Below are 22,460 nucleotides of genomic sequence, written 5' to 3'. Positions count from 1 at the left end.
GTGGTGCTCCGTGGGATGTTTTGGATATATTTTTTATAACCCAACCCTGATCTGTACTTCTCCACAACTTTGTCCCAGACCTGCTTGGAGAGCTCCTTGGTCATCATGGTGCCCCTTGATGAGTGGTGTTGTAGACTGGGGCCTTTCAGAACAGGTGTATATATACTGAGATCATGTGACAGATCATGTGACACTTAGTTGTAACTAATTATGTGACATCTGAAGATAATTGGTTGCACCAGATCTTATTTAGGGGCTTCATAGCAAAGGGGTGAATACATATACACACACCACTTTCCGTTTGGACTTTTTTAGACATTTTTTAAATAAGTAATTTTTTTCATTTCACTTCACCAATGTGGACCAATGTCCATTACATGAAATCCAAATAAAAATCCATTTAAATTACAGGTTGTAATGCAACAAAATAGGTAAAAACGCCAAGGAGGATGAATACTTTTGCAAGGCATTGTAGGTAGGGGTAAAGTGGATATGCATCGATAACAAACAGCGAGCAGTGTAAAAACCATGGGGGGTGTGTTCAGCAGTCTTATGGCGTGGAGGAAGAAGCTGTTAAGAAGCCTTTTAGACCTAGACTTGGCGCTCCGGTACCGCTTGCCGTGCGGTAGCAGAGAGAACAGTCTATGACTAAGGTGGCTGGAGTCTTTGGCCATTTTTAGGGCCTTCCTCTGACATCGCCTAGTATATAGGTCCTGGATGGCAGGAAGCTCGGCCCCAGTGATGTACTGGGCCATACGCACTACCCTCTGTAGCGCCTTACGGTCAGAGGCCGAGCAGTTGCCGTACCAGGCAGTGATGCAACTGGTCAGGATGCTCTCAATGGTGCAGCTATAGAAATATTTGGAGGATCTGAGGACCCATGTCAAATCTTTTCAGTCTCCTGAGGGGGGAAACGGTGTTGTCGTGCCCTCTTCACGACTTTCTTGGTGTGTTTGGACCATAATAGTTTGTTGGTGATGTGGACACCAAGGAACTTGAAACTCTCAACCCGCTCCACTACAGCCCCGTCAATGAGAATGGGGGCGTGTTTGGCCCTCCTTTTCCACGTTGAGGGAGAGGTTGTTGTCCTGGCACACCAATGACAGGTCTTTGACCTCCCCCCTATAGGCTGTCTCATCGTTGTCGGTGATCAGGCCTACCACTGTTGTGGCGTCAGCAAACTTAATTATGGTGTTGGAGACGTGCAGGAGGGGACTGAGCACACACCCCTGAGGGTCCCCGGTGTTGAGGATCAGCGTGGCAGATGTGTTGTTGCCTACCCTTACCACCTGGGGGTGGCCATTCAGGAAGTCCAGGATCCAGTTGAAGAGGGAGGTGTTCAGTTCCAGGATCCTTAGCTTATTGATGAGTTTTAAGGGAACTATGGTGTTGAATGCTGAGCTGAAGTCAATGAACAGCATCCTCACATAGATGTTCCTTTTGTCCATGTGAGAAAGGGCAGTGTGGAGTGCGATTGAGATTGCATCATCTGTGGATCTGTTGGGGCGGTATGTGAATTGGAGTGGGTCTAGGGTTTCCGGGATGATGGTGTTGATGTGAGCCATGATCAGCCTTTCAAAGTACTTCATGGCTACAGACGTGAGTGCTACGGGTCGGTAGTCATTTAGGCAGGTTACCTTCGCTGTCTTGGGCACAGGGACTATGGTGGTCTGCTTGAAACATGTAGGTATTACAGACTCGTTCAGGGAGAGACTGAAAATGTCAGTGAAGACATTTGCCAGTTGGTCCGCGCATGCTCTGAGTACGCAAACTGGTAATCCATATGGCCCCACGGAATGTTGACCAGTTTAAAGTCTTACTCACATCGGCTGTGGAGAGTGTGATCACACAGTCTTCCGGAACAGCTGGTGCTCTCATGCATGCTTCAGTGTTGCTTTCCTCGAAGCGAGCATAGAAGTACTTTAGCTCATCCGGTAGGCTTGTGTCACTGGGCAGCTCTCGGCTGTGCTTCCCTTTGTAGTCCATAATAGTTTGCTAGCCCTGCCACATCCGACGAGCGCCAGAGCCGGTGTAGTAGGATTCAATCTTAGTTCTGTATTTATGCTTTGCCTGTTTGATGGTTCGTCTGAGGGCATAGTGGGATTTATTACGTCCGGATTCGTGTCCCGCTCCTTGAAAGCGGCAGGTCTAGCCTTTAGCTCGGTGCGGATGTTGCCTGTAATCCATGGCTTCTGGTTGGGATATGTACGTACGGTCACTGTGGTGACGACGTCGTCGATGCACTTATTGATGAAGTCAGTGACTGAGGTGGTATACTCCTCAATGCCATTGGATGAATCCCGGAATATATTCCAGTCTGTGCTATTAAAAAAACAATCCTGTCGTGTGGCATCCGCTTCATCAGACCACTTCCTTATTGAGCGACAGAGACACAGTGAGACAGAGACACAGTGGGACAGAGACACAGTGGGACAGAGACACAGTGAGACAGAGACACAGTGAGACAGAGACACAGTGGGACAGAGACACAGAGACACAGTGAGACAGAGACACAGTGAGACAGAGACACAGTGGGACAGAGACACAGAGACACAGTGAGACAGAGACACAGTGAGACAGAGACACAGTGAGACAGAGAAACAGTCAAACAGTGAGACAGAGACACAGTGAGACAGAGACACAGTGAGACAGAGACACAGTGAGACAGAGAAACAGTGAGACAGAGAAACAGTCAAACAGTGAGACAGAGACACAGTGAGACAGAGACACAGTGGGACAGAGACACAGTGAGACAGAGACACAGTGGGACAGAGACACAGAGACACAGTGAGACAGAGACACAGTGAGACAGAGACACAGTGAGACAGAGAAACAGTCAAACAGTGAGACAGAGACACAGTGAGACAGAGACACAGTGAGACAGAGACACAGTGAGACAGAGACACAGTGGGACAGAGACACAGTGGGACAGAGACACAGTCAAACAGTGAGACAGAGACACAGTGAGACAGAGACACAGTGGGACAGAGACACAGTGAGACAGAGACACAGTGGGACAGAGACACAGAGACACAGTGAGACAGAGACACAGTGAGACAGAGACACAGTGAGACAGAGAAACAGTCAAACAGTGAGACAGAGACACAGTGAGACAGAGACACAGTGAGACAGAGACACAGTGAGACAGAGACACAGTGGGACAGAGACACAGTGGGACAGAGACACAGTCAAACAGTGAGACAGAGACACAGTGAGACAGAGACACAGTGGGACAGAGACACAGTGAGACAGAGACACAGTGAGACAGAGACACAGTGGGACAGAGACACAGTGAGACAGAGACACAGTGAGACAGAGAAACAGTGAGACAGAGAAACAGTCAAACAGTGAGACAGAGACACAGTGAGACAGAGACACAGTGAGACAGAGACACAGTGAGACAGAGAAACAGTCAAACAGTGAGACAGAGACACAGTGAGACAGAGACACAGTGAGACAGAGACACAGTGAGACAGAGAAACAGTCAAACAGTGAGACAGAGACACAGTGAGACAGAGACACAGTGGGACAGAGACACAGTGGGACAGAGACACAGTGAGACAGAGAAACAGTCAAACAGTGAGACAGAGACACAGGCCGCATAATGTGATGTGTCAAGGAGTGTGTGTGTGTGTGTGTGTGTGTGTGTGTGTGTGTGTGTGTGTGTGTGTGTGTGTGTGTGTGTGTGTGTGTGTGTGTGTGTGTGTGTGTGTTAGTCTTCGTCATCACATCTTACCCATCCTTGGAGAGGTATTGTCTGAAGAAGTCATTTGCTGCTAGCTTGATGGCTTTCTCTGGAGTGACCAGGGTTAAGTTCACCGCAGACCCTGTAACAATGAGAGGAAGTGAGAGACAGAGAGAAAGAGAGAGGGAGAGAGAGGGGTTTGAGATAGAGGAAGTGACAGAGAGAGAGAGAGAGAGAGAAGGGGAGAGAGAGAGGTTTGAGAGAGAGGAAGTGAGAGAGAGAGAGAAAGAGAGGGAGAGAAAGGTGTGTGAGAGAGAGAGAGAGAGAGAGGGGTGTGAGAGAGCGGAAGTGAGAGAGAGAGAGAGGAGAGAGGGAGAGAGGGAGAAAGAGCGAGAGAGAGGAAGTGAGAGAGAGAGAGAGAGAGAGAGAGAGGGGTTTGAGATAGAGGAAGTGACAGAGAGAGAGAGAGAGAGAGAGAGAGAGAGAGAGGGAGAGAGAGAGGTTTGAGAGAGAGGAAGTCTGGAGAGAGAGAGAGAGAGAGAGAGAGAGAGAGAGAGAGAAAGAGAGGGAGAGATGTGAGAGAGAATTATGAGGATTTACCAATTCCCAGGCACTCAGGCTACTACTACTATTCTGTATACTGGTATGTGTGTGTGTGTGTGTGTGTGTGTGTGTGTGTGTGTGTGTGTGTGTGTGTGTGTGTGTGTGTGTGTGTGTGTGTGTGTGTGTGTGTGTAAATATATCACTAGCCACTTTAAACAATGCTACCTTATATAATGTTACTTACCCTACATTGTTCATCTCATATGCATACGTTGATACTGATATCATCGTGTGTGTGTACCATCACTCATTCATATATCCTTATGTGTACACTGTATGACAGTAGTTTTTGGAATTGTTAGTTATCAGGGTATCAGTGGTCAGCATATGGCACTATGACCTCACTGTGCTGCTTGGCTTCAGTGTGACCTGTCACCTCCGCGTCCTCACCCAAACCTACCTCTGTACATCCCGAAGTATCCCTCTGAGCGGATGGTCTTGATAAGACAGTCGGACCTAAAAACACACAACCAACCAGTCAATAACGGACCTAGAACACAGAACCAACCAGTCAATAACGGACCTAAAACACACAACCAACCAGTCAATAACGGACCTAGAACACACAACCAACCAGTCAATAACGGACCTAGAACACAGAACCAACCAGTCAATAACGGACCTAGAACATAGAACCAACCAGTCAATAACGGACCTAGAACACAGAACCAACCAGTCAATAACGGACCTAGAACACAGAACCAACCAGTCAATAACGGACCTAGAACACAGAACCAACCAGTCAATAACGGACCTAGAACACAGAACCAACCAGTCAATAACGGACCTAGACCTAGAACACAGAACCAACCAGTCAATAACGGACCTAGAACACAGAACCAACCAGTCAATAACGGACCTAGAACACAGAACCAACCAGTCAATAACGGACCTAGAACACAGAACCAACCAGTCAATAACGGACCTAGAACACAGAACCAACCAGTCAATAACGGACCTAGAACACAGAACCAACCAGTCAATAACGGACCTAGAACACAGAACCAACCAGTCAATAACGGACCTAGAACATAGAACCAACCAGTCAATAACGGACCTAGAACACAGAACCAACCAGTCAATAACGGACCTAGAACACAGAACCAACCAGTCAATAACGGACCTAAAACAAAGAACCAACCAGTCAATAACGGACCTAAAACACAGAACCAACCAGTCAATAACGGACCTAGAACACAGAACCAGCAGATCTGTTATTGGCTGGCTGGTTGTGTGATGTAGATCTGTTATTGGCTGGTTGGTTGTGTATTCCAAATAGATAGAGATTTAACTGGTGAAATGTGAGTTGTAGAAGCATTAAGTCCTGAGTTTGGTAGAGCGATTACAATACAGTCTTGGGTGGACAGTGTTGCTGTGTGCAGGTGGGCATTGGTTCGCACCCATGTCGGGAAACTATACTGTGATACATACATGCTGGTGTAGAGTCGTGATCCATTTTGCTGGTTCTGCAGGCGGGTCTTGGCCAGGTCAATGGGAAACACACAGCTCACACCGATCAGCCCTGCTATCCCACCATTTATCAATTTGGCAGGCAAACTGGGGAGGAGGAGAGGATCATGGGAGAGAGGAGGCTGAAAAACACCTCTTAAACACAGGAAATACTGAAAAATACCTCTCAAACACAGGAAATACTGAAAAACACCTCTTAAACACAGGAAATAGATGGCTGAAAAACACCTCTCAAACACAGGAAATAGATGGCTGAAAAACACCTCTCAAACACAGGAAATAGATGGCTGAAAAACACCTCTCAAACACAGGAAATAGATGGCTGAAAAACACCCTCAAACACAGGAAATAGATGGCTGAAAAACACCCCTCAAACACAGGAAATAGATGGCTGAAAAAAACACCTCTCAAACACAGGAAATAGATGGCTGAAAAACACCTCTCAAACACAGGAAATAGATGGCTGAAAAACACCTCTCAAACACAGGAAATAGATGGCTGAAAAAAAAACACCCTCAAACACAGGAAATAGATGGCTGAAAAAACCACAGGAAATAGATGGCCCTCAAACACAGGAAATAGATGGCTGAAAAAAAAACACCTCTCAAACACAGGAAATAGATGGCTGAAAAACACCTCTCAAACACAGGAAATAGATGGCTGAAAAACACCTCTCAAACACAGGAAATAGATGGCTGAAAAACACCTCTCAAACACAGGAAATAGATGGCTGAAAAACACCTCTCAAACACAGGAAATAGATGGCTGAAAAACACCTCTCAAACACAGGAAATAGATGGCTGAAAAACACCTCTCAAACACAGGAAATAGATGGCTGAAAAACACAAACCAGGAAATAGATGGCTGAAAAACACCTCAAACACAGGAAATAGATGGCTGAAAAACACCTCTCAAACACAGGAAATAGATGGCTGAAAAACACCTCAAACACAGGAAATAGATGGCTGAAAAAACACAGGAAATAGATGGCTGAAAAACACCTCTCAAACACAGGAAATAGATGGCTGAAAAACACCTCTCAAACACAGGAAATAGATGGCTGAAAAGACAGATCCTAAGGTGGGCGGGGCAAGGCGTTGTTGAAGAAAGATGAACATGAATATAATGCAGTATTCAACAACTTTCACTTCTGTTTTCTAAACACAGCTTAGGCTGGATGGCACTCTATTCCCTACAGAGTATAGTGCCCAATGAGGGCCCCGGACAACAGTAGTGTACTACTAGGGAATAGGGTTCTATAGGGCTCTGATCTAAAGTAGTGCACTATATAGGGAATAGGGTTCTATAGGGCTCTGATCTAAAGTAGTGCACTATATAGGGAATAGGGTTCTATAGGGCTCTGGTCTAAAGTAGTGCACTATATAGGGAATAGGGTTCTATAGGGCTCTGGTCAAAGTAGTGTACTATATAGGGAATAGGGTTCTATAGGGCTCTGGTCTAAAGTAGTGTACTATATAGGGAATAGGGTTCTATAGGGCTCTGGTCTAAAGTAGTGCACTATATAGGGAATAGGGTTCTATAGGGCTCTGGTCTAAAGTAGGTATTATATAGAATAGGGTAGGGTACAGTAGTGTACTACTAGGGAATAGGGTTCTATAGGGCTCTGGTCTAAAGTAGTGTACTATATAGGGAATAGGGTTCTATAGGGCTCTGGTCTAAAGTAGTGCACTATATAGGGAATAGGGTTCTATAGGGCTCTGGTCTAAAGTAGTGTACTATATAGGGAATAGGGTTCTATAGGGCTCTGGTCTAAAGTAGTGCACTATATAGGGAATAGGGTTCTATAGGGCTCTGGTCTAAAGTAGTGTACTATATAGGGAATAGCGTTCTATGGGGCTCTGGTCTTAAGTAGTGTACTATATAGGGAATAGGGTTCTATTTCACAGTGTAGTCGTTGTAGCCATTAGCTCACCTGATCTGCTTGTCAGCCATTTACGTGAGGCGCCGGCTGGTCGTCAGAGAGTTGATATGTGTCTGTGTGATGTGCCAGTCAGTCCATCTGCTGCTGTTGTTATTGTTGTTGTGTGTTTCTTTCTTTAGTCTATAATGCAGTCTGTTTGCTTGGCTCTTCCTTAGTTTCTGTGTCTTTAAAACTTTGAATCCAAACGTTATTATTATTATTATTATTATTTTTATTTTCGATCAGTCAGTTGTCTTGTCTGTCAGCTGGCCTCTGAAGCGCAAGAAGTTGAGGTCCGATAGGGAGGGATATCTGAAACAGGTGAAAGATAGAAGCTGTTAGCTAACAACATCAACGCTCGGGACAAAGGAGTTGTTTGCCCTGAAATACGTCAACAACTGGGGGCTTGATGAGGCTGGAGAGGGAGTTATAGCACACATACACACACACACACACACACACACACACACACACACACACACACACACACACACACACACACACACACACACACACACACACACAGTCACCATACAACATTGTTTCCTAAGACTTGTCCTACATTGTCAAAGTGGCCTTATCGTGGGCTGCTATACTCATTCAGTTAGCAGTATCCTCACACCAAAGACTTATATATTGCAATGCTTCACTGGATCAATAAGAAACTTTGCTGGCACCCTACTGCCATCTAGTGGCCAAAATCTAAATTGCGCCTAAACTCCAATATGATATTATGGCCTTTCTCTTGCATTTCAAAGATGATGGAACATTTAAAATCATAGAAAACACATATTTTTTTGTTGGTATTATCTTTTACCAGATCTAATGTGTTATATTCTCCTACATTAATTTCACATTTCCACAACCGTCAAAGTGTTTCCTTTCAAATGGTACCAAGAATATGCATATCCTTGCTTCAGGGCCTGAGTTACAGGCAGTTAGATTTGGGAATGTAATTTTAGGTGAAAAATAGAAAGGGAAAAAAAAGGGATCCGATCCTTAATAAGAGGTTTTAATGATGGGTGGCCATCAGAATACTGTACTGACATTACACTGGTGTTGCCCTATAGCAGAGTATATCTGTTTGCATGTACGTTGCCTGGTGTTGCTTGGTCTGCGTTTACACCGGTCTACATTATGTTCTGTATTGAATTGGTGAAGCAAAAAGAAAACACATCCACATAAAGCTTCATAATCAGACTGGTGGGAAAACTTAGAGAAAGACGCTACATTTGATTTATGTACCCTTTATGATGGCCGGATGTGATACAGCCAGGATCCGAACCGGTGACTAGGACTGAGACGTAGTGTCGTAGACGGCTGCGCCACTCGGAAGCCCCTGATGTGTTGTACACAGCAGAGCAGAAACAGGCCTGATGTGTTGTACACAGCAGAACAGAAACAGGCCTGATGTGTTGTACACAGCAGAACAGAAACAGGCCTGATGTGTTGTACACAGCAGAGCAGAAACAGGCCTGATGTGTTGTACACAGCAGAACAGAAACAGGCCTGATGTGTTGTACACAGCAGAGCAGAAACAGGCCTGATGTGTTGTACACAGCAGAACAGAAACAGGCCTGATGTGTTGTACACAGCAGAACAGAAACAGGCCTGATGTGGAAATCTGCTTTCCATTTCCCCCTACACGCTCTCCACCCCTTTCCACAACCAATCACGACGTCTCTCTCGCCCAGCTATTACCCAGCCCCCTTATCCCTCCTTCCTTCTCTCTCCCTCCCCTCTCTCTCTCTTCCTCCCCCCTTCTCCCTCCCTCCCTCCTTTTCGCTTTCTCCCTCCCTCCCTCTCCTTCCCCCCTCCTCCTTCTCTCTCCATCCCTCCCACCCTCTCCCCCACCCCCACCCTTTTCCTCTTCAGTCGTGACTCTCCAACACAGAACATTCTTTCTTTTCCACTCAGACTTTTTCTGACTTATCATTTTACTTGAAAAACAGATCCTCGGTATACAATTATGCCTATACAGTAGAGATGGAACAGCATGGATATTTATCTTGTGAGTACCAGGCCTAGAATGAATACAGCTGGAGCAGTGGACACTGAGAATGCAGCTGTGCTCCATGGAAGTGCGTTGCATTTGGTTTGGATGGGGACTCAGGGCCCTGGCTGTGCTGTACACTGTGCTTGTTTGTGTGTGTGTGTGTGTGTGTGTGTGTGTGTGTGTGTGTGTGTGTGTGTGTGTGTGTGTGTGTGTGTGTGTGTGTGTGTGTGGTGGGCTGTAGTGTAGGGGTCAGAGGAGGTCCCTATCTCACTGACGAGTCCCAATGGAGGACCTACACTCTCTCCTCTCCACTTCCTGTCTCACATCACCTCTCCTCTCTTCTCCTCCCTCTCACCTCAATTCTCCTATCTTCTCTTCCCTCTCCTCCCTCTCACCTCACCCCTCCTCTCTTCTCTTCTCCTCTCCTCCCTCTCACCTCACCCCTCCTCTCTTCTCCTCTCCTACCTCTCACCTCTCCTCTCTTCTCCTCTCCTCCCCTCCTTCACCTCTCCCCTCACCTCTCCTCCTCTCGCTTCCCTCTCACCTCACCTGACCTCTCTTCTGTTCCCTGTGGCTTCACAGTCCAGACTATCTCTCCTCTTTCTCTCTCTCTCTGAGAGGCCTCTGTCCTCTCTTCTTTCTCTCTCTCTCTGACAGGCCTCTGTCCTCTCTTCTTTTTCTCTCTCTCTCTCTGACAGGCCTCTGTCCTCTCTTCTTTCTATCTCTCTCTCTGACAGGCCTATGTCCTCTCTTCTTTCTTTCTCTCTCTCTCTCTCTCTCTCTCTCTCTCTCTCTCTCTCTCTCTCCCTCTCTCATAGGCATCTGTCCTCTCTTCTTCCTATCTCTCTCTCTCTCACACTTCTCTTCCCAGGCCTCTGTCCTCTCTCTCTCTCTCACTTCTCTCCCCAGGCCTCTGTCCTCTCTCTCTCACACTTCTCTTCCCAGGCCTCTGTCCTCTCTCTCTCACACTTCTCTTCCCAGGCCTCTGTCCTCTCTCTCTCACATCTCTTCCCAGGCCTCTGTCTCTCTCTCTCTCACTTCTCTTCCCAGGCCTCTGTCCTCTCTCTCTCTCACTTCTCTCTCCCAGGCCTCTGTCCTCTCTCTCTCTCCCAGGCCTCTCTCTCTCTCTCTCTCACCTCTCTTCCCAGGCCTCCTCTCTCTCTCACTTCTCTTCCTCTCTCTCTCACTTCTCTTCCCAGGCCTCTGTCCTCTCTCTCTCACTTCTCTTCCCAGGCCTCTGTCCTCTCTCTCTCTCTCTCTCTCTCACATCTCTTCCCAGGCCTCTGGCTTTTTGTTAACTTCTCGCTGTTCTAATTTTACTGCTTCCTTTTTCTAGGCAGTTTACTTTGCAAATCCTCTGAACCAATATCAATTACAAGGGTTTATTGAAATAAAATGATTATATAGTGTTGCAGATTCAGGGTTTAATGATTATATAGTACTTTATATGAAGTGTGTGTATACAAGACTCATGTGTGTGTGTGTGTGCGTGTGCGTGTGTGTGTGTGTGTGTGTGATAGTAGAACGCAGGCGACAGGTTGGCACGGACCACTCTAATCCCCTAGGAATCATCATCCCTTCCAATCCCTTCAAACTGACAGTGTGCTCTCTCTCTCCAGAGCTGCTCCCACCTCACTGTGACCGACTCACTAGGATCCATCTGGATTCCGTACCAACTACGCCAGTAGCAGTAACTGGCGCTGTAGCGTTGTGCTCAAACATTAGACTACATGTTAATAGCATTGTCTCAATCATGGCTAGTGGCCACTGAAATGTAGCTGTGCCATAGAACTATGACAGTAGCAGTGTAACCTACTGTAGCTAGCTTAATGCAATATATAATAGCATGCTACTAGCTAGCTTAATGCAATATATAAACAATGTCTGTTTCTAGCATGCTACTATCTAGCTTAATGCAATATATAAACAATGTCTGTTTCTAGCATGCTACTAGCTAGCTTAATGCAATATATAAACAATGTCTGTTTCTAGCATGCTACTAGCTAGCTTAATGAAATATATAAACAATGTCTGTTTCTAGCATGCTACTAGCTAGCTTAATGCAATATATAAACAATGTCTGTTTCTAGCATGCTACTAGCTAGCTTAATGCAATATATAATAGCATGCTACTAGCTAGCTTAATGCAATATATAAACAATGTCTGTTTCTAGCATGCTACTATCTAGCTTAATGCAATATATAAACAATGTCTGTTTCTAGCATGCTACTATCTAGCTTAATGCAATATATAAACAATGTCTGTTTCTAGCATGCTACTAGCTAGCTTAATGCAATATATAAACAATGTCTGTTTCTAGCATGCTACTAGCTAGCTTAATGAAATATATAAACAATGTCTGTTTCTAGCATGCTACTATCTAGCTTAATGCAATATACATTAACATCGTCTGTTTCTAGCATGCTACTAGCTAGCTTAATGCAATATATATTAACAATGTTTGTTTCTAGCATGCTACTAGCTAGCATAATGCAATATATAATAGCATGCTACTAGCTAGCTTAATGCAATATATAAACAATGTCTGTTTCTAGCATACTAGCTAGCATAATGCAATATATGTCTGTTTCTAGCATGCTACTAGCTAGCTTAATGCAATATATAAACAATGTCTGTTTCTAGCATGCTACTAGCTAGCTTAATGCAATATATAAACAATGTCTGTTTCTAGCATGCTACTAGCTAGCTTAATGCAATATATAAACAATGTCTGTTTCTAGCATGCTACTAGCTAGCTTAATGCAATAATGCAATATATAACAATGCTACTAGCTATTTGCTAAACAATGTCTGTTTCTAGCATGCTACTAGCTAATGCAATATATATAATGCAATATATATATAACAATATATATAAACAATGTCTATTTATAGCATGCTACTAGCTAGCTTAATGCAATATATATTAACAATGTATTTCTAGCATGCTACTAGCTAGCTTAATGCAATATATATTAACAATGTATATTTCTAGCATGCTACTAGCTAGCTTAATGCAATATATATTAACTATTTCTAGCATGCTACTAGCTAGCTTAATGCAATATATATTAACAATGTTTGTTTCTAGCATGCTACTAGCTAGCATAATGCAATATATATAAACAATGTCTATATATAGCATGCTACTAGCTAGCTTAATGCAATATATATTAACAATGTATATTTCTAGCATGCTACTAGCTAGCTTAATGCAATATATATTAACAATGTCTATTTCTAGCATGCTACTAGCTAGCTTAATGCAAAAAATATTAACAATGTATATTTCTAGCATGCTACTAGCTAGCTTAATGCAATATATATTAACAATGTCTATTTCTAGCATGCTACTAGCTAGCTTAATGCAAAAAATATTAACAATGTATATTTCTAGTATGCTACTAGCTAGCTTAATGCAAAAAAATATTAACAATGTATATTTCTAGTATGCTACTAGCTAGCTTAATGCAATATATATTAACAATGTATATTTCTAGCATGCTACTAGCTAGCTTAATGCAATATACATTAACAATGTCTGTTTCGAGCATGCTACTAGCTAGCTTAATGCAATATATACATTAACATCGTCCTCAATATTCTCCTATCACAGCCATTCAATGCTGTAACTGTTTTAAAGTCACCATTGGTCTCATGGTGAAATCCCTGAAGGGTTTCCTTCCTCTCTGGCAACTGAGTTAGGAAGGAAGCCTGTATCTTTGTATTTTTGTAGTGACCCAGTCTGTAATACCTATATGTTTCAAGCAGACCACCACAGTCCCTGTGCCCAAGACAGTAAAGGTAACCTGCCTAAATGATTACTGCCTCGTAGCACTCACGTCAGTAGCCATGAAGTGCTTTGAAAGGCGGGTCATGTCTCACATCAACACCATCATCCCGGAAACCCTAGACCCACTCTAATTCGCATACCGCCCCAACAGATCCACAGATGATGCAATCTCAATCGCACTCCACACTGCCCTTTCCCACCTGGACAAAAGGAACACCTATGTGAGAATGCTGTTCACTGTCTACAGCTCAGCTTTCAACACCATAGTGCCCTCAAAGCTCATCAATAAGCTAAGGACTCTGGGACTAAACACCTCCCTCTACAACTGGATCCTGAACTTCCTGACAGGCCACCCCCAGGTGGTAAGGGTAGGCAACAACACATCTGCCACGTTGATCCTCAACACGGGGAGCCAATTCTAGGTCCAAAAGGCTCCTTAACAGCTTCTACCCCCAAGCCATAGGACTGCTGAACAATTCATCAAACAGCCGGGCTTTTTGCTTTGATTTTTTTTGTATTACCCATCTACCAATCGGTGCCCTTCTTTGAAAGGCAGTGGAAAATCTCCCTGGTCTTTGTGGTTGAATCTGTGTTTGAAATTCACTGCTGGACTGAGGGACCTTACAGATAATTGTACGTGTGGGGTACAGAGATGAGGTAGTCATTCAGAAAGTATCTTAAACTTAAAACGTATTAAAAGGGGTTTAAGTAATTATTGACTAAAGATATTTCAGCTTTTCATTTTTAATTAATTTGTACAACTTTCTAAAAACATAATTCCACTTTGACATAATGGGGTATTGTGTGTAGACCAGTGACACAACATCTACATTTAATCCATTTTAAATTCAGGCTGCAAACCACAACAACGTGGAAAAAGTCAGGAGGTGTGAATAGTTTCTGAAGACCCTGTTAGTGGTCCCACAGGATCATGCATCACACACTAAAAATGTATTCCCTCGCTGTACTTATAGGTGTGATGTGTTTGTAGTGTGTGGTGGTGTGTAGTGTTGTGTTTATAGTGTGTGGTGGTGTGTTGTGTGTTGTGTTTGTAGTGTGTGTAGTTTAGTGTTTGTAGTGTGTGGTGTTGTGTTTATAGTGTGTGGTGGTGTGTTGTGTGTAGTGTTGTTTGTAGTGTAGTGTATGTGGGTCAGTGTGTTCTGTTCTGATGAAAGAGATATTATGTTGTCCTCCTAACAGGGACTAAAGTTGAAAAAGTCAGGAGGTGTGAATACTTTCTGAAGACCCTGTAGGCTGCTACATTTATGGAAAAGTTTGTTCTAGTGTCTGTTGGGAATGATGTGGAATCAGGCTAGCTAAATGAATATAGGAGGAATATGGAGAGAGCGCCTTGAGCTTTTGTTTTTTGTGCCCGGCCCGCGCAACACTCTACTAATGTGAAGGACGCTTTGCGTCAATATATTTTATTAAACTAAGTCAAAAGTGTTGTGGCAAAGAACTGTAGAAAACAGAGAAACAACTGATCCACTGTAGAAACAGAGAAACAACTGATCCACTATAGAAACAGAGAAACAACTGATCCACTATAGAAACAGAGAAACAACTGATCCACTATAGAAACAGAGAAACAACTGATCCACTATAGAAACAGAGAAACAACTGATCCACTATAGAAACAGAGAAACAGAGAAACAACTGATCCACTATAGAAACAGAGAAACAACTGATCCACTATAGAAACAGAGAAACAGAGAAACAACTGATCCACTATAGAAACAGAGAAACAACTGATCCACTATAGAGACCGAGAGGTTGAGAAATAGGCTAGCCTACCCAGGCTGCATCACATCCGGATGTGATTGGGAGTCCCACAGGGCAGCGCACAACTGTCCCAGCGTCGTCCGGGTTTGGCCGGTTTAGACCGGCATTTTAAATAATAATTTGTTCTTTAACTGACTTGCCTAGTTAAATAAAGATTAAATAATAAAATAACAATTCAATGTTGAGTAGACAGCAAACTGCACATCTGACAAACTACAGGTTTACAGGCCTATTGTGGAACTTCTTATGTGACATTCCAATGTGACTTGAAACGTCACACACACCCACACACACTTCCTATCTTTACTTTGTACCTTGAAGACTGATAACAGTGATAAATAACACTAGAAATGTTGAATAAGCAACTTACCTATGTTCCAACTTGTGCTCTATTCCCTATGTAGTGCACTACTTCTGACTAGGAACCATATAGCACCCTACTCCCTAGCCCCCATAGGGCTCTGGTCTAAAGTAGTGCACTATATAGGGAATAGGGTTCTATTTGGGATGCAGTCTTAGTTACCAGGACAGCAGAACATTGAACTCTTTAAGCTACAATGCTACAGTCAGTCCCCCTAACAAGGGTTCTGTTCATTAGGTCACAACAGTAACAAAATATTTTAAAACATTTTGCAACAGAAAACGTAAACAGGGATTTCTTATTAGACAAGGATAGGTGTCCCTCCCTCTTTTTAGTCAGTTTTCTTCCGTTTGTTGCCGAATGAACAAGACCCTGGACTCCAACTGAACTGCAGTGACTACAGATACATACAGAACATCAACTGATAACCAGCCTGGTTAAAGTGTTGCCAAAAGACCCAAGCAGAACTAGGCCCTAAATGAGGCAGATAACAGTCAGGGCTTGACTAAACTGACCCTTGCTCACCATTAAATCCTCAACAGTTGGGCCATAAAAAAATACCTGTGCTATTCTGAAAGACACAGGGTCTGATCCTTACAACAGGCCTACATTATGCACTTGCTGACTGTCAAACCAAAATAATCTAACTGAAATAATCTAACTAGAATAATCTAATTGAAATAATCTAACTAGAATTATCTAACTAGAATAATCTAACTGAAATAATCTAACTGAAATAATCTAACAAAAACAATCTAACTAGAATAATCTAACTAGAATAATCTAACTGAAATAATCTAACTACAATCATCTAAATGGAATAACCTAACTGAAATAACCTAACTGAAATAACCTAACTGAAATAATCTAACAAGAATAATCTAACTGAAATAATGTAACAAGAATAATCTAACTAGAATAATCTAACAAGAATAATCTAACTAGAATAATCTAACAAGAATAATCTAACAAGAATAATCTAACTAGAATAATCTAACAAGAATAATCTAACAAGAATAATCTAACTAGAATAATCTAACAAGAATAATCTAACTAGAATAATCTAACTAGAATAATCTAACTAGAATAATCTAACAAGAATAATCTAACTAGAATAATCTAACAAGAATAATCTAACTAGAATAATCTAACTAGAATAATCTAACAAGCAAAACTCCAGCTGTTCGATTATGGTTTGAATTTGTAGTTCACATCACTCTTCAATCATCCTGCCTTTTTAAAAGGTTTTTCATATGACTTTGCTCTGCCTGGATATGACTGACTGATTATGATGGTACAGAGGCTACATGACTCGGTATTGACTGACTGATTATGATGGTACAGAGGCTACATGACTCGGTATTGACTGACTGATTATGATGCGTACTGAGGCTACATGACTCGGTATTGACTGACTGATTATGATGGTACTGAGGCTACATGACTCGGTATTGACTGACTGATTATGATGGTACTGAGGCTACATGACTCGGTATTGACTGACTGATTATGATGCGTACTGAGGCTACATGACTCGGTATTGGCTGACTGATTATGATGCGTACTGAGGCTACATGACTCGGTATTGGCTGACTGGACATGATGCGTACTGAGGCTACATGACTCGGTATTGGCTGACTGGACATGATGCGTACTGAGGCTACATGATTCGGTATTGGCTGACTGGGCCCTATAGAACCCTATTCCCTATATAGTACACTACTGTTAACCAGGGCCCTATAGAACCCTATTCCCTAGTGCACTACTGTTAACCAGGGCCCTATAGAACCCTATTCCCTATATAGTGCACTACTGTTAACCAGGGCCCTATAGAACCCTATTCCCTATATAGTACACTACTGTTAACCAGGGCCCTATAGAACCCTATTCCCTAGTGCACTACTGTTAACCAGGGCCCTATAGAACCCTATTCCCTATATAGTACACTACTGTTAACCAGGGCCCTATAGAACCCTATTCCCTAGTGCACTACTGTTAACCAGGGCCCTATAGAACCCTATTCCCTATATAGTACACTACTGTTAACCAGGGCCCTATAGAACCCTATTCCCTATATAGTGCACCACTGTTAACCAGGGCCCTATAGAACCCTATTCCCTATATAGTGCACCACTGTTAACCAGGGCCCTATAGAACCCTATTCCCTATATAGTGCACTACTGTTATCCAGGGCCCTATAGAACCCTATTCCCTATATAGTGCACCACTGTTAACCAGGGCCCTATAGAACCCTATTCCCTATATACTGCACCACTGTTAACCAGGGCCCTACAGAACCCTATTCCCTATATACTGCACCACTGTTAACCAGGGCCCTATAGAACGCTATTCCCTATATAGTACACCACTGTTAACCAGGGCCCTATAGAACCCTATTCCCTATATAGTGCACCACTGTTAACCAGGGCCCTATAGAACCCTATTCCCTATATAGTGCACCACTGTTAACCAGGGCCCTATAGAACCCTATTCCCTATATAGTGCACCACTGTTAACCAGGGCCCTATAGAACCCTATTCCCTAGTGCACTACTGTTAACCAGGGCCCTATAGAACCCTATTCCCTATATAGTACACTACTGTTAACCAGGGCCCTATAGAACCCTATTCCCTAGTGCACTACTGTTAACCAGGGCCCTATAGAACCCTATTCCCTATATAGTGCACTACTGTTAACCAGGGCCCTATAGAACCCTATTCCCTATATAGTACACTACTGTTAACCAGGGCCCTATAGAACCCTATTCCCTATATAGTGCACTACTGTTAACCAGGGCCCTATAGAACCCTATTCCCTATATAGTACACTACTGTTAACCAGGGCCCTATAGAACCCTATTCCCTAGTGCACTACTGTTAACCAGGGCCCTATAGAACCCTATTCCCTATATAGTACACTACTGTTAACCAGGACCCTATAGAACCCTATTCCCTAGTGCACTACTGTTAACCAGGGCCCTATAGAACCCTATTCCCTATATAGTACACTACTGTTAACCAGGGCCCTATAGAACCCTATTCCCTATATAGTGCACCACTGTTAACCAGGGCCCTATAGAACCCTATTCCCTATATAGTGCACCACTGTTAACCAGGGCCCTATAGAACCCTATTCCCTATATAGTGCACTACTGTTATCCAGGGCCCTATAGAACCCTATTCCCTATATAGTGCACCACTGTTAACCAGGGCCCTATAGAACCCTATTCCCTATATACTGCACCACTGTTAACCAGGGCCCTACAGAACCCTATTCCCTATATACTGCACCACTGTTAACCAGGGCCCTATAGAACGCTATTCCCTATATAGTACACCACTGTTAACCAGGGCCCTATAGAACCCTATTCCCTATATAGTGCACCACTGTTAACCAGGGCCCTATAGAACCCTATTCCCTATATAGTACACTACTGTTAACCAGGGCCCTATAGAACCCTATTCCCTAGTGCACTACTGTTAACCAGGGCCCTATAGAACCCTATTCCCTATATAGTGCACTACTGTTAACCAGGGCCCTATAGAACCCTATTCCCTATATAGTACACTACTGTTAACCAGGGCCCTATAGAACCCTATTCCCTAGTGCACTACTGTTAACCAGGGCCCTATAGAACCCTATTCCCTATATAGTACACTACTGTTAACCAGGGCCCTATAGAACCCTATTCCCTAGTGCACTACTGTTAACCAGGGCCCTATAGAACCCTATTCCCTATATAGTGCACTACTGTTAACCAGGGCCCTATAGAACCCTATTCCTATATAGTGCACTACTGTTAACCAGGGCCCTATAGAACCCTATTCCCTATATAGTACACTACTGTTAACCAGGGCCCTATAGAACCCTATTCCCTAGTGCACTACTGTTAACCAGGGCCCTATAGAACCCTATTCCCTATATAGTGCACTACTGTTAACCAGGGCCCTATAGAACCCTATTCCCTATATAGTGCACTACTGTTAACCAGGGCCCTATAGAACCCTATTTATAGTGCACCACTGTTAACCAGGGCCCTATAGAACCCTATTCCCTATATAGTGCACTACTGTTAACCAGGGCCCTATAGAACCCTATTCCCTAGTGCACTACTGTTAACCAGGGCCCTATAGAACCCTATTCCCTAGTGCACTACTGTTAACCAGGGCCCTATAGAACCCTATTCCCTATATAGTACACTACTGTTAACCAGGGCCCTATAGAACCCTATTCCCTAGTGCACTACTGTTAACCAGGGCCCTATAGAACCCTATTCCCTATATAGTGCACTACTGTTAACCAGGGCCCTATAGAACCCTATTCCCTATATAGTGCACCACTGTTAACCAGGGCCCTATAGAACCCTATTCCCTATATAGTGCACTACTGTTAACCAGGGCCCTATAGAACCCTATTCCCTAGTGCACTACTGTTAACCAGGGCCCTATAGAACCCTATTCCCTAGTGCACTACTGTTAACCAGGGCCCTATAGAACCCTATTCCCTATATAGTACACTACTGTTAACCAGGGCCCTATAGAACCCTATTCCCTAGTGCACTATGTTAACCAGGGCCCTATAGAACCCTATTCCCTAGTGCACTACTGTTAACCAGGGCCCTATAGAACCCTATTCCTATATAGTGCACTACTGTTAACCAGGGCCCTATAGAACCCTATTCCCTAGTGCACTACTGTTAACCAGGGCCCTATAGAACCGTATTCCCTAGTGCACTACTGTTAACCAGGGCCCTATAGAACCCTATTCCCTATATAGTGCACTACTTTTGACAAGGACCCATAAAAGTAGTGCACTATATAGGGAATGAAGAATTCTGAAGAATTAATTTACACATGGCAAATAAACGTGTAACTATATAAGTAAAGGATAATACAACGATAATACAATGCTTTGTATGGAAAATAAATGAACGACGTGGAAGGTGTGTTCCTCGACGCGCTTAGTGGAGTAGGAAAAACTGACCTTCCACGGAGTGGCATTATTTTCCCAGTGAACGAATAGAGCCCCGAGTTGATTATCCCTTTTATACCCTGGCTATAATTAAACACATTTACCTCTAGAAGTGTGTTAATTTGCAGGTAGAAATGTGTTCAACAGCCACTGAAGTAGCTAGCATGTTTACTAGATAGCTACAGTAGTTGCCGTGGTAACCAAACAGACTTGCTAGCTCAGCTAACCAAACCGTCAGTCCTAGTTTACTAAGTATGAAAATCCCTTTTAAAAATGACAATAATGTTTTCCACTCAACTTTTTTTTTGCTTTGAAAAGCAGCTCAAACATAGAATATGTAAGAATGAAGTAAAGCCATTGAATTCTATATTGTAACGATTTATAAATGCGCGGAATGTCGACACTGCCGCACGAGCTTGCTTTTGCGGCACAGTCGATAGCGCGCGGGACCTCGGGCTAGAAGTTAGAGGGTTCGAGACCTGCTCCCTGCTGTTTCATTATATTGTGAGTTATAGAATGAAGTAAAGCCAATGAATTCTACCCTGTTGATATATTGTGAGTTATAGAATGAACTAAAGCCAATGAATTCTACCCTGTTGATATACTGTGAGTTATAGGGAAATATTGCACGCTCTAGAATGCCCTTCAAGCCAATCAATATGAACCTATTAAGTTATGATTGTAAAAACAACTGCTCTAATGACACATACTGCATCTCCTGGATTGTCGGACCACCATTTTATTATGTTTGCAATCGCAACAAATAATCTGCTCAGACCCCAACCAAGGAGCATCAAAAGTCGTGCTATAAATTCTCAGACAACCCAAAGATTCCTAGATTACCTTCCAGACTCCCTCCACCTACCCAAGGACGTCAGAGTTAAAAAATCAGTTAACCAGCTAACTGAAGATCTTAATTGAACCTTGCAAGAATGAAGTAAAGCCATTGAATTCTATATTGTACCCTAGATGCAGTCTCACCCCTAAAAACATTAGTCAAGGGCCTCCCGGGTGGCGCAGTGGTTAAGGGCGCTGTACTACCAGAGACTCTGGTTTCGTAACCGGCCGGGACGGGGAGGTCCGTGGTGCGACGCACAATTGGCCTAGCGTCATCTGGGTTAGGGAGGGCTTGGCTGGTAGGGAAATCCTTGTCTCATCACGCACCAGCAACTCCTGTGGTGGGCTGGGTGCAGTGAATGAATGATTGATTGATAGTCTATCCTGTCTGAAAGATGACTAAACATGCATCCTGTTTGCAACATGGCACTAAAGTAATACTGCAAAACATTTTCCTAAGCAGTTCACTTTTTGTCCTGAAAATATTTGGGGCAAACCCAATACAACACATTACTGAGTACCACTCTCCATATGTTCAAGCACATCATGTTATGGGTATGCTTGTAATCGTTAAGAACTGAGGAGTTTTTCAGGATAAAAAATAAACTGAATGGAGCTAAGCACAGGAAAAGTCCTAGAGGAAAACCTGGTTCAGTCTGCTTTCCACCAGACACTGAGAGATTTCACCTTTTAGCAGGACAATAACCTAAAACACAAATCTACACTTGAGTTGCTTACCAAGAAGACAGTGGCCGAGTTACAGTTTTGACTTAAATCTACTTGAAAATCTACTGCAATACATGCAAATGGTTGTCTAGCAATGACAAGCATTTGACCAATTTGACAGAGTTTGAAGAATTCTTTAAAGAATAACGGGCAAAAGTTGCACAAAGCAGGTGTGCAAAGCTCTTAGAGATTTACCCAGAAACACTCAGAGCTGTAATCGCTGCCAAAGGTAACTCAGGGGTGTAAATACTTATGTAAATGAGATATTAGTGTATTTCTAAAAACATGTTTTCACTTTGTCATAATAGGGTATT

General features: G+C 43.3%; 1 protein-coding gene across 4 annotated transcripts in view; it reads right to left on the bottom strand.

Annotated features, from left to right (window-relative positions):
- slc25a22a (solute carrier family 25 member 22a) overlaps positions 1–22,460 on the bottom strand; it is an 87,576-nt gene that overhangs the window by 22,769 nt on the left and 42,347 nt on the right. The window contains exons 1-5 of one of the 4 annotated variants that reach the window (XM_042301983.1): positions 20,688–20,706; positions 7,692–7,991; positions 5,720–5,845; positions 4,689–4,744; positions 3,737–3,827 (exon numbers count right to left, since the gene is read on the bottom strand). In XM_042301983.1, the coding sequence (XP_042157917.1) occupies positions 3,737–3,827; positions 4,689–4,744; positions 5,720–5,845; positions 7,692–7,711 (293 nt within the window). In that variant the 5' untranslated portion in view covers positions 7,712–7,991; positions 20,688–20,706. Of the gene's footprint in view, positions 1–3,736; positions 3,828–4,688; positions 4,745–5,719; positions 5,846–7,691; positions 7,992–8,924; positions 9,053–15,263; positions 15,284–20,687; positions 20,707–22,460 lie in introns of those variants that run through there. The other 3 variants (XM_042301982.1, XM_042301981.1, XM_042301980.1) reach the window with 3 other exon arrangements.

Source organism: Oncorhynchus tshawytscha, linkage group LG19 (assembly GCF_018296145.1).
Source record: "Oncorhynchus tshawytscha isolate Ot180627B linkage group LG19, Otsh_v2.0, whole genome shotgun sequence".
Taxonomy (NCBI): Eukaryota; Metazoa; Chordata; class Actinopteri; order Salmoniformes; family Salmonidae; genus Oncorhynchus; species Oncorhynchus tshawytscha.
This window is presented reverse-complemented; position numbering and strand designations above follow the sequence as displayed.